The sequence below is a fragment of the Phyllobates terribilis genome, unplaced genomic scaffold, assembly GCF_046119375.1.
Source record: "Phyllobates terribilis strain yellow unplaced genomic scaffold, ASM4611937v1 Scaffold_3781__1_contigs__length_70430, whole genome shotgun sequence".
NCBI classification, from domain to species: Eukaryota; Metazoa; Chordata; class Amphibia; order Anura; family Dendrobatidae; genus Phyllobates; species Phyllobates terribilis.
Window position 1 is genome coordinate 31194 of NW_027366534.1, and position 24721 is coordinate 55914.

The 24721-nt window shown below is 47.7% G+C and overlaps 1 protein-coding gene across 1 annotated transcript; it reads left to right on the forward strand.

The window, feature by feature from the left end:
• LOC141248663 (disks large homolog 4-like) lies at positions 1–24162 on the forward strand (the record flags this gene model as incomplete). Its single annotated transcript, XM_073669393.1, has 5 exons — positions 1–48; positions 758–859; positions 3046–3218; positions 3306–3415; positions 24027–24162. Coding segments are annotated over 5 exons (554 nt in total), but the record flags the coding sequence as incomplete, so codon positions are not given.
• Positions 24163–24721: the final 559 nt, after the last annotated feature.

Here is a 24721-nt window from a genome sequence, read left to right on the forward strand (position 1 = left end):
GTCGGGAAGACACGGTGTTGAGCTATGAAATGGTTGTACATATGGAAGGTTTGTGTTTTTTGTGTTTTTTCTCACGTATTTTGTTCTGGATTATTAATGATTTTTCTCATTCCGCCTTCGGACTCTGGCTTTTCCCTTCTGATCGTTTTTCATTTATTCCTCTTTGTTGCATTCAAACTCACAGAAATCCTTTCACATTGAGGGAAAATTGCCTTTTCTTCCATCGGTTTTTTCTTCTTAATGACACACAGTCATTACACCTCCATTACCCCCCCCCCCCCGCAGCGAACCGGCCGCCCCCCCCCCCCCTCAACGGACCTGCCGCCCCCCCCCCCCCTCAACGGACCTGCCGCCCTCCTCCCCCTGCAGCGGACCGCCCTCCTCCCCCCTGCAGCGGACCGGCCGCCCTCCTCTTTGCAGCAGACCGGCCGCCCTCCCTCCTGCGGCGGACCGGCCGCCCTCCCCCCTGCAACGGACCGGCTGCTTCCCCTGGGGCCGGCGTCGCCTGGGCCGGCCCCATAATGCGTCGCTGCTTGCTCTACCGCAGACTGGAGCCAGAACGTCCAGGATGCGATTGTTGCTTATCTCTTCTAAACCGTACAGAAAAACTGAAGAGAGAAGTGGATATGTGAACAGAGCCTTAGGTCCTGATGTCCATGGACGATACATTGGGAAGTTAGATAATCTTAGTGTTTCTTTTGCGTCTTGGCTTTTATTGATTTTCCCCTTTCATCTTGGATTCTCTTGTTCTCTGCAGTGCACTATGCTCGTCCCATCATCATTCTGGGGCCTGGGAAGGACAGGGTTAATGACGACCTGCTTTCTGAATTTCCTGATAAGTTTGGCTCCTGCGTTCCTCGTGAGTATTCCTGGGGTGGGCTGTAGGGGGGGCGCTGTTAATGGTGTTTGAGTTGTCGGAGAGAGATCTGTTCTTGACACAGACCCCACATCTCATATTCAGTCATGAACAAAAAGTTGAGACGGTCACAAAGTTTGGTTTTCTACATTTAGTCATGAAGAGCGATCAGATGAAAATTTGAAGTCATTCCTTGCCATGAAAATTAAAGTAATTGTCATGTCCCATCAGGCCTCGGGCCTACTGTCGTTACATTGACGATATTTTAATCATCTGGACGGGGTCTGAGCAACAGCTGAAGATGTTCCATCAACACTTTAATTGATTTCATCCCACCATCAACCTAACACTCAACTACTCCTGGACTGAAATTAACTTTTTGGACACCATCATCAAGCTACAGAACAATGAAATAGAGACATCCTTGTACCGGAAACCAATCGACCGTCCTACATGCCTTAAATGGGACAGTCACATAATTGTCTACAGCCAAGCCATCAGATACAATCGGATTTGTTCCAACCCTATGGATAGAGACAAACACCTTGATGGCCTCAGAAAGACCTTTTTGAAATAGGGCTACCATCCGAGAACAATTGAGAACCAGATTACAAGAGCCACCAGAATATCAAGGAATCATCTCCTACATTACAAAACCAAACAAAAAAGCAACCGGGTGCCTCTAGTGGTCACCTACAATCCAAATCTGGAGGCGCTAAGGAGAGCTGCACGGAAACTACAACCCTTACTACAAAAAGATGCCCGATTACAATCCATATTTCCAGACCCCCCACTTATGTGTTTCAGGCAGCCCCCAAATCTAAGAAGCATCATTGTCAGAAGCTCCCTGTCATCTCCACCAGCTACAGGAACCTTTCCTTTCAACCAGAAAAAATGTAAACCCTGTCCGTTTATAACGACCACAGACAAGATAAAGATCCCCAATTCACATCAGGACTATAAGATCCCAGGTACATTCAGCTGTATCACATCTCATGTAGTGTACTTAATTATATGTACCAAATGTCCATCTGGGGGTCTTTATGTAGGGGAGACAGGGCAAAAATTTAGAACAAGGATGAATCATCATTGCCACACAATGAAAGAAAAAAGAATAGATCTGCCTGTAGCCAAGCATTTTTCTTCCCCTGATCACAGCATAAAAGACATGAAATTACTGGTATGAAAAGGTAACTTCAAATCTCAGAGAGACAGAAGAGTCTCGGAATATAAACTCATGGTGATCTTTGACACCTTCAGAGCAGGAATGAATGTGTCGCATGGATTTGTTATTCTACATCAACTAAGGAATGTGCTCCTTAGAACTGCAGGGTCATCACAACCCTGGACCAGACCTCAGTCACCAGACAATAAAGCTTTCACACTCCTTATCTATGAACTGCTCCAATATTTACAGCCAGAACGGTTTATCTTTCTCCCTCAGTAATTGCTCTGCTTTACGTCACCTGTCTCATCTATTACATTATTTCTGTGTCCCATTGTGTATAAATATGTGACTCTTCAGATTTTGGATTATACTAGCCTGATGAGACATGAGTAGCCTCGAAAGCCTGCAACCTGTTCCCATCTTTTCAGTTAGCCATTAAAAGGTATCAACCTTTGAGGACTCTCAAATCTAAAGATTAAAGTAATCATGAAAACTCCATTTCAGCAGATTTTCAGCCGTGCCACAAGACGACCTGCTTCCATCATGCTGGTGATCTTCTCGTTAGATGAGGGGGAAGTGGTAACCAGGACAAGGCAGCTGACATGACGCGGTCATGCTGATTGATATAAGAGCCGACTGGTGGGCTTCTTATCCATCAAGGGGGTCACTCACTATGTGTGGGGGCTTCTCATCCATGGAGGGGATCACTCACAATGTGCGGGGGCTTCTCATCCATGGAGGGGATCACTCACAATGTGCGGGGGCTACTCATCCATGGAGGGGATCACTCATAATGTGCGGGGGCATCCATGGAGGATGAGAAGCCCCTACAGATGCCAGGGCTTCTCTGTTCTCGCTTGTCGTCCATGTTTTTTGTGATGGTGACATTATGCGTGAGGCACTTTGCTTGCTCGGCTCCAGGTCAGGGTTAGATCTGTGCACTGGGCCAGTCACTAGTTATCATGTATAATGTCCACCCATCCGGTCACCAATAACCCAGCTCTGTTCTCTGACCCTATAGATACGACGCGTCCCAAGCGCGATTATGAGGTGGATGGAAGAGATTACCACTTTGTATCATCTCGAGAGAAGATGGAGAAAGACATTCAAGGTCATAAATTTATTGAGGCCGGACAGTATAATGGACACCTGTATGGGACGAGCGTGCAGAGCGTCAGGGAGGTCGCGGAGCAGGTAATCCATGGGTTTTTCATTCATGAAGTCTCCATCTTTATTTATGTCACTGCCCCAATAATCAGAATCTTGGTCATCTCTTCTTAGGGAAAGCATTGTATCCTGGATGTCTCTGCTAATGCTGTTCGACGTCTTCAGGCAGCTCAGCTCCAGCCCATCGCCATCTTTATACGGCCTAAGTCTCTGGAGAATATTCTGTAAGTTCTACCTGCCTCGCAGCTGTAGTCATGTCTGTACAGGTGTCGCCTCCTCCCGATGCAGAGGGGTAGTCACCAGGGTCCATGTACTGCCGCCTATTATCCCAGTCTGGTCGAGCCTAATTTGTGGTGGAGATTAGTGTCTACAGATCAGTGGTGAACTAGCTGGAGATCTGGTCTGTCAGTGGTCACCAGGGTCCATGTACTGCCGCCTATTATCCCAGTCTGGTCAAGCCTAATCTGTGGTGGAGACTAGTGTCTACAGATTAGTGGTGAACTAGCTGGAGATCTGGTCTGTCAGTGGTCACCAGGGTCCATGTACTGTCGCCTATTATCCCAGTCTGGTCGAGCCTAATCTGTGGTGGAGACTAGTTTCTACAGATCAGTGGTGAACTAGCTGGAGATCTGGTCTGTCAGTGGTCACCAGGGTCCATGTACTGCCGCCTATTATCCCAGTCTGGTCGAGCCTAATCTGTGGTGGAGATTAGTGTCTACAGATCAGTGGTGAACTAGCTGGAGATGTGGTCTGTCAGTGGTCACCAGGATCCATGTACTGCCACCTATTATCCCAGTCTGGTCAAGCCTAATCTGTGGTGGAGATTAGTGTCTACAGATCAGTGGTGAACTAGCTGGAGATCTGGTCTGTCAGTGGTCACCAGGGTCCATGTACTGCCACCTATTATCCCAGTCTGGTCAAGCCTAATCTGTGGTGGAGACTAGTGTCTACAGATCAGTGGTGAACTAGTTGGAGATCTGGTCTGTCAGTGGTCACCAGGGTCCATGTACTGCCACCTATTATCCCAGTCTGCTCACGCCTAATCTGTGGTGGAGATTAGTATCTACAGATCAGTGGTGAACTGGCTGGAGATGTGGTCTGTCAGTGGTCACCAGGGTCCATGTACTGCCACCTATTATCCCAGTCTTGTCGAGCCTAATCTGTGGTGGAGATTAGTGTCTACAGATCAGTGGTGAACTAGCTGGAGATGTGGTCTGTCAGTGGTCACCAGGGTCCATGTACTGCCAGCTATTATCCCAGTCTGGTCGAGCCTAATCTGTGGTGGAGATTAGTGTCTACAGATCAGTGGTGAACTAGCTGGAGATCTGGTCTGTCATTGGTCAACAGGGTCCATGTACTGCCGCCTATTATCCCAGTCTGGTCGAGCCTAATCTGTGGTGGAGACTAGTGTCTACAGATCAGTGGTGAACTAGCCGGAGATCTGGTCTGTCAGTAGTCACCAGGGTCCATGTACTGCCGCCTATTATCCCAGTCTGGTCGAGCCTAATCTGTGGTGGAGACTAGTGTCTACAGATCATTGGTGAACTAGCCGGAGATCTGGTCTGTCAGTAGTCACCAGGGTCCATGTACTGCCGCCTATTATCCCAGTCTGGTCGAACCTAATCTGTGGTGGAGATTAGTGTCTACAAATCAGTGGTGAACTAGCTGGAGATCTGGTCTGTCAGTAGTCACCAGGGTCTGTCAGGCAAAATGTATTTTTGGTCCCAGTTTTAAAAAATGAAAGCTGTCTTAAATTTCCACCCCTGTCCATTTGTAAGACATAGAACTGCAGTGCTGGCCCCCACCCTAAGAATTTTTATTACCGTCGTAAACCCTCAGTGTAGAGCAGCTTCTAGCTCAAACTAGATTTTCCCTCCAATTCTATTGTTTAGCTGGACCAACGTTTAATGTCAATTTTAATAACGCACAGGACTGTCACTAACCCAGGGACCACATTTTTGGAATGCTCACATTTTCCTGGTTACAATGATATATTTTTCATAACTGGGAAACCCCCAGAAATCGAGGAAATTGTTTCTTAGCTTCGGAGCATCATAGAGATGTCATGTTTAATATCTATCTGCATGAAAATTAGTGACGGCCAACATGATGTCTCCATCTTGGATGTGGGACCCCCCCACACCAAGATATGGAATATGAAGGATGATTAGGTCTTGTGCTGCAGGGCGGGCTCACAAAGCCGAGCCCCCCTTGTGAGGTAAATAATGGGCGTCTCCTAATCGTTTGGCCCCTTTAGTAAAACCAGAACAGTCATAAAACTGGCATTCTTCTCAGGGACGTCAGACTCATGCCCTACACGCTGCGTGGAAGAATCACCTCTAATTCCCGGGGAGCCGGCCCCCCCACAGAATCTGAGACCATCACCTTGTGAAGCAGGTTTTGCTATTACTTATCCCTTTTATTTTAATAACTGTTTATGCATATATGTAAATTGTCTCCTTTATAATATCTTGTATATATTTTGTAAACACTGCCAACTTTTGGGAGTAAATCATTATTATTTACCAGCTTCGTTCTTCTTGTCCTATGTCGAGCAAACACGTTCCTCACTCGCTAATTCACGTTACCTAACGGGTACCCGATCCACCTGTTAAGCGATCGGTGGTGGCAGTATACCAGTATTTATGTGATATTGTGGTTTGAGGGTGGCTGGTCGGAGGTATATATACGTTCCTGGAAGGAACTGGTGGTATATATACATCCTGTCACATCATGTGCCACAATAGTCGACATAAATTAGAGCAGCTGTGCCAGTGCTTATCCTCGGTCAATACCGTGTTTGACCAGCAGGATAAGGGGGCGCCAGAGAGCGGTGTTGTTTCCTGACAGGGTCCATGTACTGCCGCCTGTTATCCCAGTCTGGTCGAGCCTAATCTGTGGTGGAGATTAGTGTCTACAGATCAGTGGTGAACTAGCTGGAGATCTGGTCTGTGAGTGGTCACCAGGGTCCATGTACTGCCGCCTATTATCCCAGTCTGTTCAAGCCTAATCTGTGGTGGAGATTAGTGTCTACAGATCAGTGGTGAACTAGTTGCAGATCTGGTCTGTCAGTGGTCACCAGGGTCCATGTACTGCCACCTATTATCCCAGTCTGGTCAAGCCAAATCTGTGGTGGAGAATAGGGTCTACAGATCAGTGGTGAACTAGCTGGAGATCTGGTCTGTAAGTGGTTGCCAGGGTCCATGTACTGCCACCTATTATCCCAGTCTGGTCAAGCCTAATCTGTGGTGGAGAATAGTGTCTACAGATCAGTGGTGAACTAGCTGGAGATCTGGTCTGTCAGTAGTCGCCAGGGTCCATGTACTGCCACCTATTATCCCAGTCTGGTCAAGCCTAATCTGTGGTGGAGAATAGTGTCTACAGATCAGTGGTGAACTAGCTGGAGATCTGGTCTGTAAGTGGTCGCCAGGGTCCATGTACTGCCACCTGTTATCCCAGTCTGGTCAAGCCAAATCTGTGGTGGAGAATAGGGTCTACAGATCAGTGGTGAACTAGCTGGAGATCTGGTCTGTCAGTGGTCACCAGGGTCCATGTACTGCCACCTATTATCCCAGTCTGGTCAAGCCTAATCTGTGGTGGAGAATAGTGTCTACAGATCAGTGGTGAACTAGCTGGAGATCGGGCCTGTCAGCGATGATCGGGCCTGTCAGCGACGATCAGGTCTTGCCCTCAGTCTCCGTCGCAGGCCTCAATGTAATAATCGTTATACAGATCACTGTACTGAGCAGTATAATAAGATCTCCCATCAGCCTTCACTTCCCCAAACGGAAAAACCACAAGATAAGTAACAGCTCTGTCCTTATACACAGGGATAGTACAGTACAGTATATAAGTACACCCGCTCTAGCTCCTCTCTGTCCTTATACACAGGGTCAGTACATTACAGTATATAAGTACACCCGCTCTAGCTCCGCTCTGTCCTTATACACAGGGTCAGTACAGTACAGTATATAAGTACACCCGCTCTAGCTCCACTCTGTCCTTATACACAGGGGTCAGTACAGTACAGTATATAAGTACACCCGCTCTAGATCCGCTCTGTCCTTATACACAGGGGTCAGTACAGTACAGTATATAAGTACACCCGCTCTAGCTCCACTCTGTCCTTATACACAGGGGTCAGTACAGTACAGTATATAAGTACACCCGCTCTAGATCCGCTCTGTCCTTATACACAGGGGTCAGTACAGTACAGTATATAAGTACACCCGCTCTAGCTCCACTCTGTCCTTATACACAGGGGTCAGTACAGTACAGTATATAAGTACACCCGCTCTAGCTCCGCTCTGTCCTTATACACAGGGGTCAGTACAGTACAGTATATAAGTACACCCGCTCTAGCTCCACTCTGTCCTTATACACAGGGGTCAGTACAGTACAGTATATAAGTACACCCGCTCTAGCTCCGCTCTGTCCTTATACACAGGGGTCAGTACAGTACAGTATATAAGTACACCTGCTCTAGCTCCGCTCTGTCCTTATACACAGGGGTCAGTACAGTACAGTATATAAGTACACCCGCTCTAGCTCCACTCTGTCCTTATACACAGGGGTCAGTACAGTACAGTATATAAGTACACCCGCTCTAGATCCGCTCTGTCCTTATACACAGGGGTCAGTACAGTACAGTATATAAGTACACCCGCTCTAGCTCCGCTCTGTCCTTATACACAGGGTCAGTACAGTACAGTATATAAGTACACCCGCTCTAGCTCCGCTCTGTCCTTATACACAGGGTCAGTACAGTACAGTATATAAGTACACCCGCTCTAGCTCCGCTCTGTCCTTATACACAGGGGTCAGTACAGTACAGTATACAAGTACACCCGCTCTAGTTCCGCTCTGTCCTTATACACAGGGTCAGTACAGTACAGTATATAAGTACACCCGCTCTAGCTCCGCTATGTCCTTATACACAGGGTCAGTACAGTACAGTATATAAGTACACCCGCTCTAGCTCCGCTCTGTCCTTATACACAGGGTCAGTACAGTACAGTATATAAGTACACCCGCTCTAGCTCCGCTCTGTCCTTATACACAGGGTCAGTACAGTATATAAGTACACCCGCTCTAGCTCCTCTCTGTCCTTATACACAGGGTCAGTACAGTACAGTATATAAGTACACCCGCTCTAACTCCGCTCTGTCCTTATACACAGGGGTCAGTACAGTATATAAGTACACCTGCTCTAGCTCCGCTCTGTCCTTATACATAGGGTCAGTACAGTACAGTATATAAGTACACCCGCTCTAGCTCCGCTCTGTCCTTATACACAGGGGTCAGTACAGTATATAAGTACACCCGCTCTAGCTCCGCTCTGTCCTTATACACAGGGTCAGTACAGTACAGTATATAAGTACACCCGCTCTAGCTCCGCTCTATCCTTATACACAGTGTCAGTACAGTACAGTATATAAGTACACCCGCTCTAGCTCCGCTCTGTCCTTATACACAGGAGTCAGTACAGTACACAGTATATAAGTACACCCGCTCTAGCTCCGCTCTGTCCTTATACACAGGGTCAGTACAGTACAGTATATAAGTACACCCGCTCTAGCTCCGCTATGTCCTTATACACAGGGTCAGTACAGTACAGTATATAAGTACACCCGCTCTAGCTCCGCTCTGTCCTTATACACAGGGTCAGTACAGTACAGTATATAAGTACACCCGCTCTAGCTCCGCTCTGTCCTTATACACAGGGTCAGTACAGTATATAAGTACACCCGCTCTAGCTCCTCTCTGTCCTTATACACAGGGTCAGTACAGTACAGTATATAAGTACACCCGCTCTAGCTCCGCTCTGTCCTTATACACAGGGGTCAGTACAGTACAGTATATAAGTACACCCGCTCTAGCTCCGCTCTGTCCTTATACACAGTGGTCAGTACAGTATATAAGTACACCCGCTCTAGCTCCGCTCTGTCCTTATACACAGGGTCAGTACAGTACAGTATATAAGTACACCCGCTCTAGCTCCGCTCTGTCCTTATACACAGGGGTCAGTACAGTACAGTATATAAGTACACCCGCTCTAGCTCCGCTCTGTCCTTATACACAGGGTCAGTACAGTATATAAGTACACCCGCTCTAGCTCCTCTCTGTCCTTATACACAGGGGTCAGTACAGTACAGTATATAAGTACACCCGCTCTAGCTCCTCTCTGTCCTTATACACAGGGTCAGTACAGTACAGTATACAAGTACACCCACTCTAGCTCCACTCTGTCCGTATACACAGGGGTCAGTACAGTACAGTATATAAGTACACCCGCTCTAGCTCCGCTCTGTCCTTATACACAGGGTTCAGTACAGTACAGTATATAAGTACACCCGTTCTAGCTCTGCTCTGTCCTTATACACAGGGGTCAGTACAGTATATAAGTACACCCGCTCTAGCTCCTCTCTGTCCTTATACACAGGGTCAGTACATTACAGTATATAAGTACACCCGCTCTAGCTCCGCTCTGTCCTTATACACAGGGGTCAGTACAGTACAGTATATAAGTACACCCGCTCTAGCTCCGCTCTGTCCTTATACACAGGGGTCAGTACAGTACAGTATATAAGTACACCCGCTCTAGCTCCGCTCTGTCCTTATACACAGGGGTCAGTACAGTACAGTATATAAGTACACCCGCTCTAGCTCCGCTCTGTCCTTATACACAGGGGTCAGTACAGTACAGTATATAAGTACACCCGCTCTAGCTCCGCTCTGTCCTTATACACAGGGTCAGTACAGTACAGTATATAAGTACACCCGCTCTAGCTCCGCTCTGTCCTTATACACAGGGCTCAGTACAGTACAGTATATAAGTACACCCGCTCTAGCTCCGCTCTGTCCTTATATACAGAGGTCAGTACAGTACAGTATATAAGTACACCCGCTCTAGCTCCGCTCTGTCCTTATACACAGGAGTCAGTACAGTACACAGTATATAAGTACACCCGCTCTAGCTCCGCTCTGTCCTTATACACAGGGGTCAGTACAGTACAGTATATAAGTACACCCGCTCTAGCTCCGCTCTGTCCTTATACACAGGGTCAGTACAGTACAGTATATAAGTACACCCGCTCTAGCTCCGCTCTGTCCTTATACACAGGGGTCAGTACAGTACAGTATATAAGTACACCCGCTCTAGCTCCGCTCTGTCCTTATACACAGGGGTCAGTACAGTACAGTATATAAGTACACCCGCTCTAGCTCCGCTCTGTCCTTATACACAGGGGTCGGTACAGTACACAGTATATAAGTACACCCGCTCTAGCTCCGCTCTGTCCTTATACACAGGGGTCGGTACAGTACACAGTATATAAGTACACCCGCTCTAGCTCCGCTCTGTCCTTATACACAGGGGTCGGTACAGTACACAGTATATAAGTACACCCGCTCTAGCTCCGCTCTGTCCTTATACACAGGGGTCAGTACAGTACAGTATATAAGTACACCCGCTCTAGCTCCGCTCTGTCCTTATACACAGGGGTCAGTACAGTACAGTATATAAGTACACCCGCTCTAGCTCCGCTCTGTCCTTATACACAGGGGTCAGTACAGTACAGTATATAAGTACACCCGCTCTAGCTCCGCTCTGTCCTTATACACAGGGGTCAGTACAGTACAGTATATAAGTACACCCGCTCTAGCTCCGCTCTATCCTTATACACAGGCGTCAGTACAGTACAGTATATAAGTACACCCGCTCTAGCTCTGCTCTGTCCTTATACACAGGGTCAGTACAGTATATAAGTACACCCGCTCTAGCTCCGCTCTGTCCTTATACACAGGGGTCAGTACAGTATATAAGTACACCTGCTCTAGCTCCTCTCTGTCCTTATACACAGGGTCAGTACAGTACACAGTATATAAGTACACCCGCTCTAGCTCCGCTCTGTCCTTATACACAGGGTCAGTACAGTACAGTATATAAGTACACCCGCTCTAGTTCCGCTCTGTCCTTATACACAGGGTCAGTACAGTACAGTATATAAGTACACCCGCTCTAGCTCCGCTCTGTCCTTATACACAGGGCTCAGTACAGTACAGTATATAAGTACACCCGCTCTAGCTCCGCTCTGTCCTTATATACAGAGGTCAGTACAGTACAGTATATAAGTACACCCGCTCTAGCTCCGCTCTGTCCTTATACACAGGAGTCAGTACAGTACACAGTATATAAGTACACCCGCTCTAGCTCCGCTCTGTCCTTATACACAGGGGTCAGTACAGTACAGTATATAAGTACACCCGCTCTAGCTCCGCTCTGTCCTTATACACAGGGGTCGGTACAGTACACAGTATATAAGTACACCAGCTCTAGCTCCGCTCTGTCCTTATACACAGGGCTCAGTACAGTACAGTATATAAGTACACCCGCTCTAGCTCCGCTCTGTCCTTATACACAGGGTCAGTACATTACAGTATATAAGTACACCCGCTCTAGCTCCGCTCTGTCCTTATACACAGGGCTCAGTACAGTACAGTATATAAGTACACCCGCTCTAGCTCCGCTCTGTCCTTATACACAGTTGTCAGTACATTACAGTATATAAGTACACCCGCTCTAGTTCCGCTCTGTCCTTATACACAGGGTCAGTACAGTACACAGTATATAAGTACACCCGCTCTAGCTCCGCTCTGTCCTTATACACAGGGCTCAGTACAGTACAGTATATAAGTACACCCGCTCTAGCTCCGCTCTGTCCTTATACACAGGGGTCAGTAAAGTACAGTATATAAGTGCACCCGCTCTAGCTCCGCTCTGTCCTTATACACAGGGTCAGTACAGTACAGTATATAAGTACACCCGCTCTAGCTCCGCTCTGTCCTTATACACAGGGGTCAGTACAGTACAGTATATAAGTGCACCCGCTCTAGCTCCGCTCTGTCCTTATACACAGGGTCAGTACAGTACAGTATATAAGTACACCTGCTCTAGCTCCACTCTGTCCTTATACACAGGGTCAGTACAGTACAGTATATAAGTACACCCGCTCTAGCTCTGCTCTGTCCTTATAAACAGGGTCAGTACAATACACAGTATATAAGTACACCCGCTCTAGCTCCGCTCTGTCCTTATACACAGGGTCAGTACAGTACAGTATACAAGTACACCCGCTCTAGCTCCTCTCTGTCCTTATACACAGGGGTCAGTACAGTACAGTATACAAGTACACCCGCTCTAGTTCCGCTCTGTCCTTATACACAAGGGTCAGTACAGTACACAATATATAAGTACACCCGCTCTAGCTCCACTCTGTCCTTATACACAGGGTCAGTACAGTACAGTATATAAGTACACCCGCTCTAGCTCCGCTCTGTCCTTATACACAGGGTCAGTACAGTACAGTACAGTATATAAGTACACCCGCTCTAGCTCCACTCTGTCCTTATACACAGGGTCAGTACAATACAGTATATAAGTACACCCGCTCTATCTCCGCTCTGTCCTTATACACAGGGTCAGTACAGTACAGTACAGTATATAAGTACACCCGCTCTATCTCCGCTCTGTCCTTATACACAGGGTCAGTACAGTACAGTACAGTATATAAGTACACCCGCTCTAGTTACGCTCTGTCCTTATACACAGGGGTCTGTACAGTATAGTATATAAGTACACCTGCTCTAGCTCCGCCCTGTCCTTATGCACAGGGGTCAATACAGTACAGTATATAAGTACACCCGCTCTAGATCCGCTCTGTCCTTATACACAGGGGTCAGTACAGTACACAGTATATAAGTACACCCGCTCTAGCTCCGCTCTGTACTTATACAAAGGGGTCAGTACAGTACAGTATATAAGTACACCCGCTCTAGCTCCGCTCTGTCCTTATACACAGGGGTCAGTACAGTACAGTATATAAGTACACCCGCTCTAGCTCCGCTCTGTCCTTATACACAGGGGTCAGTACAGTACATAAGTACACCCGCTCTAGCTCCGCTCTGTCCTTATAAATAGGGTCAGTACAGTACAGTATATAAGTACACCCGCTCTAGCTCCGCTCTGTCCTTATACACAGGGTCAGTACATTACAGTATATAAGTACACCCGCTCTAGGTCCGCTTTGTCCTTATAAACAGGGTCAGTACAGTACACAGTATATAAGTACACCCGCTCTAGCTCCGCTCTGTCCTTATACACAGGGGTCAATACAGTACAGTATATAAGTACACCCGCTCTAGCTCCGCTCTGTCCTTATACACAGGGGTCAGTACAGTACAGTATATAAGTACACCCGCTCTAGCTCCTCTCGGTCCTTATACACAGGGCTCAGTACAGTACAGTATATAAGTACACCCGCTCTAGCTCCACTCTGTCCTTATACACAGGGTCAGTACAATACAGTATATAAGTACACCCGCTCTATCTCCGCTCTGTCCTTATACACAGGGTCAGTACAGTACAGTACAGTATATAAGTACACCCGCTCTAGCTCCGCTCTGTCCTTAAACACAGGGTCAGTACAGTACAGTACAGTATATAAGTACACCCGCTCTAGTTACGCTCTGTCCTTATACACAGGGGTCTGTACAGTATAGTATATAAGTACACCTGCTCTAGCTCCGCCCTGTCCTTATGCACAGGGGTCAATACAGTACAGTATATAAGTACACCCGCTCTAGGTCCGCTCTGTCCTTATACACAGGGGTCAGTACAGTACACAGTATATAAGTACACCCGCTCTAGCTCCGCTCTGTACTTATACAAAGGGGTCAGTACAGTACAGTATATAAGTACACCCGCTCTAGCTCCGCTCTGTCCTTATACACAGGGGTCAGTACAGTACAGTATATAAGTACACCCGCTCTAGCTCCGCTCTGTCCTTATACACAGGGGTCAGTACAGTACAGTATATAAGTACACCCGCTCTAGCTCCGCTCTGTCCTTATAAATAGGGTCAGTACAGTACAGTATACAAGTACACCCGCTCTAGCTCCGCTCTGTCCTTATACACAGGGTCAGTACATTACAGTATATAAGTACACCCGCTCTAGGTCCGCTTTGTCCTTATAAACAGGGTCAGTACAGTACACAGTATATAAGTACACCCGCTCTAGCTCCGCTCTGTCCTTATACACAGGGGTCAATACAGTACAGTATATAAGTGCACCCGCTCTAGCTCCGCTCTGTCCTTATACACAGGGGTCAGTACAGTACAGTATATAAGTACACCCGCTCTAGCTCCTCTCTGTCCTTATACACAGGGCTCAGTACGGTACAGTATATAAGTACACCCGCTCTAGCTCCGCTCTGTCCTTATACACAGGGGTCAGTACAGTACAGTATATAAGTACACCCGCTCTAGCTCCGCTCTGTCCTTATACACAGGGTCAGTACAGTACAGTATATAAGTACACCCGCTCTAGCTCCGCTCTGTCCTTATAGACAGGGCTCAGTACGGTACAGTATATAAGTACACCCGCTCTAGCTCCGCTCTGTCCTTATACACAGGGGTCAGTACAGTACAGTATATAAGTACACCCGCTCTAGCTCCTCTCTGTCCTTATACACAGGGTCAGTACATTACAGTATATAAGTACACCCGCTCTAGCTCCGCTCTGTCCTTATACACAGGGGTCAGTACAGTACAGTATATAAGTACACCCGCTCTAGCTCCACTCTGTCCTTATACACAGGGGTCAGTACAGTACAGTATATAAGTACACCCCTCTAGCTCCGCTCTGTCCTTATACACAGGGTCAGTACAGTTTATAAGTACACCCGCTCTAGCTCCACTCTGTCCTTATACACAGGGTCAGTACAGTACAGTATATAAGTACACCCGCTCTAGCTCCGCTCTGTCCTTATACACAGGGGTCAGTACAGTACACAGTATATAAGTACACCTGCTCTAGCTCCTCTCTGTCCTTATACACAGGGGTCAGTACAGTACAGTATATAAGTACACCTGCTCTAGCTCCGCTCTGTCCTTATACACAGGGTCAGTACAGTTTATAAGTACACCCGCTCTAGCTCCACTCTGTCCTTATACACAGGGTCAGTACAGTACACAGTATATAAGTACACCTGCTCTAGCTCCGCTCTGTCCTTATACACAGTTGTCAGTACAGTACAGTATATAAGTACACCCCTCTAGCTCCGCTCTGTCCTTATACACAGGGTCAGTACAGTTTATAAGTACACCCGCTCTAGCTCCGCTCTGTCCTTATACACAGGGCTCAGTACGGTACAGTATATAAGTACACCCGCTCTAGCTCCGCTCTGTCCTTATACACAGGTGTCAGTACAGTACAGTATATAAGTACACCCGCTCTAGGTCCGCTTTGTCCTTATAAACAGGGTCAGTACAGTACACAGTATATAAGTACACCCGCTCTAGCTCCGCTCTGTCCTTATACACAGGGGTCAGTACAGTACAGTATATAAGTACACCCGCTCTAGCTCCGCTCTGTCCTTATACACAGGGGTCAGTACAGTACAGTATATAAGTACACCCGCTCTAGCTCCGCTCTGTCCTTATACACAGGGGTCAGTACAGTACAGTATATAAGTACACCCGCTCTAACTCCGCTCTGTCCTTATACACAGGGGTCAGTACAGTATATAAGTACACCTGCTCTAGCTCCGCTCTGTCCTTATACATAGGGTCAGTACAGTACAGTATATAAGTACACCCGCTCTAGCTCCGCTCTGTCCTTATACACAGGGGTCAGTACAGTATATAAGTACACCCGCTCTAGCTCCGCTCTGTCCTTATACACAGGGTCAGTACAGTACAGTATATAAGTACACCCGCTCTAGCTCCGCTCTATCCTTATACACAGTGTCAGTACAGTACAGTATATAAGTACACCCGCTCTAGCTCCGCTCTGTCCTTATACACTGGGGTCAGTACAGTACAGTATATAAGTACACCCGCTCTAGCTCAGCTCTGTCCTTATACACAGGAATCAGTACATTACATTATATAAGTACACCCGCTCTAGTTCCGCCCTGTCCTTATACACAGGGGTCATTACAGTACAGTATATAAGTACATCCGCTCTGTCCTTATACACAGGGTCTGTACAGTATAGTATATAAGTACACCCGCTCTAGCTCCGCTCTGTCCTTATACACAGGGGTCAGTACAGTACACAGTATATAAGTACACCCGCTCTAGCTCCGCTCTGTCCTTATACACAGGGTCAGTACAGTACAGTATATAAGTACACCCGCTCTAGCTCCGCTCTGTCCTTATACACAGGGGTCAGTACAGTACAGTATATAAGTACACCCGCTCTATCTCCGCTCTGTCCTTATATACAGGGGTCAGTACAGTACAGTATATAATTACACCCACTCTAGCTCCTCTCTGTCCTTATACACAGGGGTCAGTACAGTACAGTATATAAGTACACCCGCTCTAGCTCCGCTCTGTCCTTATACACAGGGGTCAGTACAGTACAGTATATAAGTACACCCGCTCTAGCTCCGCTCTATCCTTATACACAGGCGTCAGTACAGTACAGTATATAAGTACACCCGCTCTAGCTCCGCTCTGTCCTTATACACAGGGGTCAGTACAGTACAGTATATAAGTACACCCGCTCTAGCTCCGCTCTGTCTTTATACACAGGGGTCAGTACAGTACAGTATATAAGTACACCCGCTCTAGCTCCGCTCTGTCCTTATACACAGGGGTCAGTACGGTACACAGTATATAAATACACCCGCTCTAGCTCCTCTCTGTCCTTATACACAGGGGTCAGTACAGTACAGTATATAAGTACACCCGCTCTAGCTCCGCTCTATCCTTATACACAGGGGTCAGTACAGTACACAGTATATAAGTACACCCGCTCTAGCTCCACTCTGTCCTTATACACAGGGTCAGTAGAGTACAGTATACAAGTACACCCGCTCTAGCTTCACTCTGTCCTTATACACTGGGGTCAGTACAGTACAGTATATAAGTACACCCGCTCTAGCTCCGCTCTGTCCTTATACACAGGGGTCAGTACAGTACAGTATATAAGTACACCCGCTCTAGCTCCGCTCTGTCCTTATACACAGGGGTCAGTACAGTACACAGTATATAAGTACACCCGCTCTAGCTCCGCTCTGTCCTTATACACAGGGTCAGTACAGTACAGTATATAAGTACACCCACTCTAGCTCCGCTCTGTCCTTATACACAGGGGTCAGTACAGTACAGTATATAAGTACACCCGCTCTAGCTCCGCTCTGTCCTTATACACAGGGATCAGTACAGTACACAGTATATAAGTACACCCGCTCTAGCTCCGCTCTGTCCTTATACACAGGGGTCAGTACAGTATATAAGTACACCCGCTCTAGCTCCGCTCTGTCCTTATACACAGGGTCAGTACAGTACAGTATATAAGTACACCCGCTCTAACTCCGCTCTGTCCTTATACACAGGGGTCAGTACAGTACAGTATATAAGTACACCCACTCTAGCTCTGCTCTGTCGTTATACACAGGGGTCAGTACAGTACACAGTATATAAGTACACCCGCTCTAGCTCCGCTCTGTCCTTATACACAGGCGTCAATACAGTACAGTATATAAGTACACCCGCTCTAGCTCCGCTCTGTCCTTATACACAGGGGTCAGTACAGTACACAGTATATAAGTACACCAGCTCTAGCTCCGCTCTGTCCTTATACACAGGGGTCAGTACAGTACAGTATATAAGTGCACCCGCTCTAGCTCTGCTCTGTCCTTATACACAGGGGTCAGTACAGTACAGTATATAAGTACACCCGCTCTAGCTCCGCTCTGTCCTTATACACAGGGGTCAGTACAGTACAGTATATAAGTACACCCGCTCTAGCTCCGCTCTGTCCTTATACACAGGGTCAGTACAGTACACAGTATATAAGTACACCCGCTCTAGCTCCGCTCTGTCCTTATACACAGGGGTCAGTACAGTACAGTATATAAGTACACCCGCTCTAGCTCCTCTCTGTCCTTATACACAGGGGTCAGTACAGTACAGTATATAAGTACACCCGCTCTAGCTCCACTCTGTCCTTATACACAGGGTCAGTAGAGTACAGTATACAAGTACACCCGCTCTAGCTTCGCTCTGTCCTTATACACTGGGGTCAGTACAGTATATAAGTACACCCGCTCTAGCTCCGCTCTGTCCTTATACACAGGGGTCAGTACAGTACACAGTATATAAGTACACCCGCTCTAGCTCTGCTCTGTCCTTATACACAGGGTCAGTACAGTACAGTATATAAGTACACCCGCTCTAGCTCCGCTCTGTCCTTATACACAGAGGTCAGTACAGTACAGTATATAAGTACACCCGCTCTAGCTCCACTCTGTCCTTATACACAGGGTCAGTACAGTACAGGATATAAGTACACCCGCTCTAGCTCCGCTCTGTCCTTATACACAGGGGTCAGTACAGTACACAGTATATAAGTACACCCGCTCTAGCTCCACTCTGTCCTTATACACAGAGGTCAGTACAGTACACAGTATATAAGTACACCCACTCTAGCTCCGCTCTGTCCTTATACACAGGGTCAGTACAGTACAGTATATAAGTACACCCGCTCTAGCTCCGCTCTGTCCTTATACACAGGGGTCAGTACAGTACAGTATATAAGTACACCCGCTCTAGCTCCGCTCTGTCCTTATACACAGGGGTCAGTACAGTACAGTATATAAGTACACCCGCTCTAGCTCCGCTCTGTCCTTATACACAGGGGTCAGTACAGTACACAGTATATAAGTACACCCGCTCTAGCTCCACTCTGTCCTTATACACAGGGTCAGTACAGTACACAGTATATAAGTACACCCGCTCTAGCTCCGCTCTGTCCTCATACACAGGGTCAGTACAGTACACAGAATATAAGTACACCCGCTATAGCTCCGCTATGTCCTTATACACAGGGTCAGTACAATACACAGTATATAAGTACACCCGCTCTAGCTCCGCTCTGTCCTAATACACAGGGGTCAGTACAGTACAGTATTGTCAAGAAATCACACTTGGTCAGACCTTGCTGTACCCGTTAGGTAACTTGAATTAGCGGGTGAGGAACGTGTTTGTTCGACATAGGACAAGAAGAACGAAGCTGGTAAATAATAATGATTTACTCCCGATAGTGGGCACTGTTTACAAAACATATGCAAGATATTATAAAAAAGACAATTTACATATATGCATAAAACCGTTTTTAAAATAAAAGTGGTAAATAATAGCAAAACCTGCGCCACGAGGTGATGGTCTCAGGTCCTGTGGGGGGACGGCTCCCCGGAAATTAAATGTGATTCTTCCACGCAGCGAGGAGTGCATGCGTCTGACGTCCCGGGTAAGAATGACTTAAAATGGCCGCTCTGGTTTTTAGTAAGGGACCAAAACATTAGGAGACACCCATGTTGTTTACCTCACATGGGGGCTCGGTGTTGTGAACCCACCCAGCTTCATAAAACATAAAAATCCTTCAGATTTCATATCTTGGTATGGGGGGGGTCTCACCTCCAAGATGGAGACATCATGTTTGCCGTCACCACTATTCATGAAGATGGATATCAAATATAATATCTCTATGACGCTCAGAAGCTCAGAATCCATTTCCCCGGTTCCTGGTAGTCTCCCAGCCACGAAAACCACACCATCACAATTGGAAAAAGGTGAATATCTCAAAAATGTGGTCCCTGTGTTTGTGACAGTCATGTGCATTATTAAAATCGACATTAAAAGCTTGTACAGTTAGACAATAGGATCTTGGAGGGAAAATCCAGGGTATGCCAGTATGCTCGCTGACGTTTTATGGCGGCAATAAAAATTTCTTGTCAGGGGGGGAGGTAAAGAAAGTTCTACGGATGTCCCTTCCAAATGAACAGGGGTTGGAGATTTAAGGCATCTCTCATTTTTAAAACTAGGACAAAAATACATTTTGCCTGACACCTCCCCCTTTTTAGACTGCGCTATAATGGTAGGACCTTCTGGTACTCCTCCAGGCGTATCTCTGGAGGCTCCCCTCGCCGGGACAGCCCATCGGCATTGCCATGCTCGCTGCCTTTGCAGTGTTGAACGGTAAAGTCGTACTGCTGGAGGGTGAGGCTCCAGCGTAACAACCTTCCATTGGCACCGGACATGATGTGCAGCCAACTCAGGGGGTTGTGGTCAGTCACTACAGTGAAGGGGCGCCCGTACAAGTAAGGCTGTAAAACCTACAAAAGACAAAAATATATCTCATACCCTACCATCATTATATATAAATGTAAAGCAAAGTTGCATAATAAATATAGGGTACTTAGTGAACTATTTTTGATCAAAAAAAGTATACAAGCCGTCCCACCAGCAGCAAGGTGACCCTAAACGGGTAAACGGTTGAGGTCCCATACAATGGCCAGGCACTCCTTCTCTATGGTGGAATAGGCCACTTCCCTCGGCAGCAGTTTCCGACTTATGTACAACACGGGGTGTTCTTGGTTCCCCTAGTCAACCTGGCTGAGTACAGCACCGAGGCCAAACTCACTGGCGTCGGTCTGTACGAAAAGTGGCCGTGTGCCGTCGACCGCCTTTAGCACAGGAGATCTGCTCAGGGCAGTCTTCAAAGCCCGAAAGGCCACCTCGCATTCATCTGTCCATTTGACTGAATGGGGCAGGCTCCTCCTGGTGAGGTCTGTCAAGGGCTTTGCAAGGCTACTATAGTCTTGTACAAAGCATCTATAGTACCCTGCGGTGCCCAAGAAGGACTGCACGTGCTTTTTGGTCCTGGGGGTGGGCCAGGACACGATAGCGTCCACCTTCCCAGGCTCTGGCTTCAGAGTACCCCACCTACCCGGTGCCCCAGGTAGTGCACCTCGTTCATGCCCATCTGGCACTTTCCTGGCTTGATTGTCAAGCCCGCCTGGTGAATGTGCCCGAGCACCTGCTGCAGATGCTCGAGGTGATCCTCCCAGGTGGGACTGAAGACAGCAATGTCATCCAGGTACGCTACTGCGTACCTCTCCAGTCCCTGGAGCAGGTGGTTGACCATTCGCTGGAAAGTGGCAGGGGCATTTTTCATGCCAAAGGGCATGACCGTGGATTCATACAATCCGAAGTGGGTGATAAAGGCGGACTTCTCCTGGGCCCCGGGGCTCAAGGGAATCTGCCAATATCCCCGACTCAGATCCATAATGGAGAGATAGCTCGCGCTGGCTAACCGCTCCAGCGGCTCCTCAATGCGTGGCATTGGTTGTGCATCAGAGGCTGTGATAGCGTTAAGCCCCCTGTAGTCCACACAGAACCGGGTGGTCCGGTCCTTCTTTGGCACCAGGACTACAGGCTTTTGAACCGCTTAATCACCCCCAACTTCAGCATCTCCTCGACCTCCTGGCGCATGACATGCTGCACCTAGTCGGAGATTCGATAGGCTGTCCGCCGGAGTGGGTCATGATTCCCGGTGTCCACTTCATGGACCGCCACCTTAGTCCTGCCAGGCATGTTGGTGAACACTGCTTGGAAGGGTTTCAGCACTGCTCGCAGCTGAGACCTCTGGTCTGCGGATAGCAAGGCGCTTATCTCTACATCCTCTAGGGAACCGCTGGCCTTCGCTTGGGCCAGCATGTCCAAGCGGGGGTCGTCCTCCCCATCCTCGGGCAGTCTGCAGACCGGAAGGACGCAGGTTCCACGTTCTTGATGAGCCTTCATCATATTAAGATCACGTAGGTGACCGGGCTTCCCAGGCTGCCTGAAGCTTGTCCTTTGGTACGGGGACCAGCACCCACACCTTCTAACCCACCTGGTAGGTCCACCCTCAGGCATTCTGGTCATACCAGTGCTTCTGGTCAGCCTGGGCTTGCGCCATGTTGTCATGCACCAACTGCCTCAAGGTCTGCATCTTGTCACGGAAGCGCATGACATACTCCACGATGGACACTCCTGGGGAGCTCGGCTCTTCTTCCCAGAACTTCCTTATCAACCCAAGGGGTCCTCGGACACGCCTGCCATACAGGAGCTCAAAGGGGGAGAACCCCGTCGAGGCCTGTGGAACCTCTCTGTAAGCAAATAACAGGTGTGGGAGGTAACGTTCCCAGTCGCGTCCCTGGGTCTCAACCAGCATTTTTAACATCTGTTTGAGGGTACCGTTGAATCGCTCACACAAACCATTGGTTTGGGGATGATACGCGCTCGATACCAGATGCTGCACCTGCATTTTCTTACATAGGGCCTCCATTAAGCGTGACATGAACTGGGTCCCCTGGTCGGTAAGCATCTCCCTGGGAAAGCCTACTCGCGAAAAGATGGCCAAGAGGGCGTCCGCCACCTTATCCGCCCTAATTGAGGACAGGGCTACTGCCTCTGGATACCGGGTAGCATAGTCTACCACGGTAAGGATGAAACGTTTTCCAGAGCTGCTGGGTATGGCCAGTGGTCCCACAATGTCCACAGCAATCCTCTGGAAAGGCTCCTCTATCACTGGCAAAGAGATCAGGGGGGCTTTGGGGGCCGGCCCTGACTTTCCCACTCTTTGACACGTGGTACAGGAGCGACAGTAGTTCACCACATCCGTCCTCATTTTGGGCCAATAAAAGTGATGGGACAGCCGGGCCTTGGTTTTGCTGACCCCCAAGTGTCCAGCGAGTGGAATTTCATGGGCGATCCGCAACAACTCATCCCTGAATTGGTAGGGGACGACCAGCTGTCTTTCCCTCAGCCACTCATGTTGGGGTGTACAGGGAACTGTCTCCCGGTACAACCTCCCTTGGTCCCAGAATACCCTCTCCTTATCAGACTCGGAGGTGGGCTTCTCAGCGAGGCTCCTTAACGTCCCTAGGCTAGCACTTGTTGGTCATATTGACCGCAGACCGCACATCCCTTATGGTGGGTTCCTGGTCTGTTGTAAGTTCTATGTTTACTGCCGGCGCCTCATGAATTCCTTCACCTGAAACCCAGGATGGGTGCTGCTGGATTTTTTGCTGCGTCATCTGCTTGGTTTCAGGGTCACACGCTTCTCCCTGCTCCTCTTGTTCCTACAACCACTGATCTTTAGGAGAATCCTCTATAGCTGCCTCTCTCACCCGAGCAAAGCGTCTCAGACTAGATGCAGCCTCCGACACCTTATCTCCCTGTTGTGCTTCTTCAGCCAGCGCCATGTTGGACTGGCTGTCCTCCTTGCCAGCGTGGCTCTTTTGACGGGTCATTCTCCTTGGGGGTCCCCAATATCAACTCCTCACAGGTACCCAAGTGTGCTGGGAGGTAGGATCGGCGGTATAAATTCATTTGCACTGTTGGTGCAGGCTGGGATTACAAGATTATGAGCGAGAGCTCTTAGCCCGTGTGTCTGTTCGCATCAAACATCAGACAATGTCCCCATGGTCAGTATTTTATATTTTTGTATATAATTATACATTTTATTTCCTCTGCCCAAGTGCATGACCTTACATTTACGGTACGTTAAACTTCAATTACCATTTCTCAGACCGAGTCTTCAACTTATAACTCTTACAAATCCCTCTGTAGCATTAAATTATCCTCCTCAGTGGTGATTACCCTTCAGAGTTTATTGTCATCTTCAAATATTGTAATTCTACTCTGTGCCCCCTACAACGTCATTAATAAATGTTAAAAAGAAGAGGACCCAGTACTGACCCCTATGGTGCTCCACTGTTAACAATGACCCAATCTGAGTGTGTTCCATTAATAACCACCCTTTGTTTCATTAATAACCACCCTTTGTTCCATTAATAACCACCCTTTGTTTCGTATCACGTTCCTATTCCTATGAGATCATCTGTGGTGGATCTAATCCTGTTTGTTTCGAGGTCAGATATGTTTATAGATGTGTGATCATTTCTGATCTCCTCTTTGTTTTATTCTGTTCTGCCAGAGAAATTAACAAACGTCTAACTGAGGAACAAGCCAGAAAAACATATGAGAGGTCCACAAAGCTGGAGCAAGACTTTACCGAGTGCTTCTCAGGTGAGACGGTCATCGCTGTGTGTATATGAGGGTACTACTGTGTATATGTGGGGGTACTACTGTGTATTATTAGTGTGTGTGTGTGTATATATGGGGAGTACAAGTGTATACACACATGGACAAAATTGTCGGTAGCTTCTGGTAAAGAAAGAACACCCCCACTGGTCAGTAATTTTCAGTGCAAGTTTCCTGAATATCAATAATGAGAATCATACTTTGCTTTTTAGTTTGTGATTTGTGGTTTATTAGAATTTTTTTTAAAAATCCTACTGAAACTGTCCTATACACAAATGCTGGTTCCCCTGGAAAAGATTGGGAATAATGTGACTGTAGGGACGTGTGCCTAATTAGCATCACAGGTGTCTACAGACTTGTAATTGGTCAGACACCTATTTATAGGGTGAAAAGTAGTCACTGTGCTGTTTGTGATCATGACGTTGACCACACTGAACATGGAGCAGAGAAAGCTGAGGAGAGCGTTGTCTCGGGAGATTAGAAAGAACATTATAGACCAAGATGTGACAAGTAAAGGCTATAAGACGTCTCCACAAAGCCAGATGTTCCTGTGACTACAGCGGCACAGATTATCCAGAAGTGTAAGGT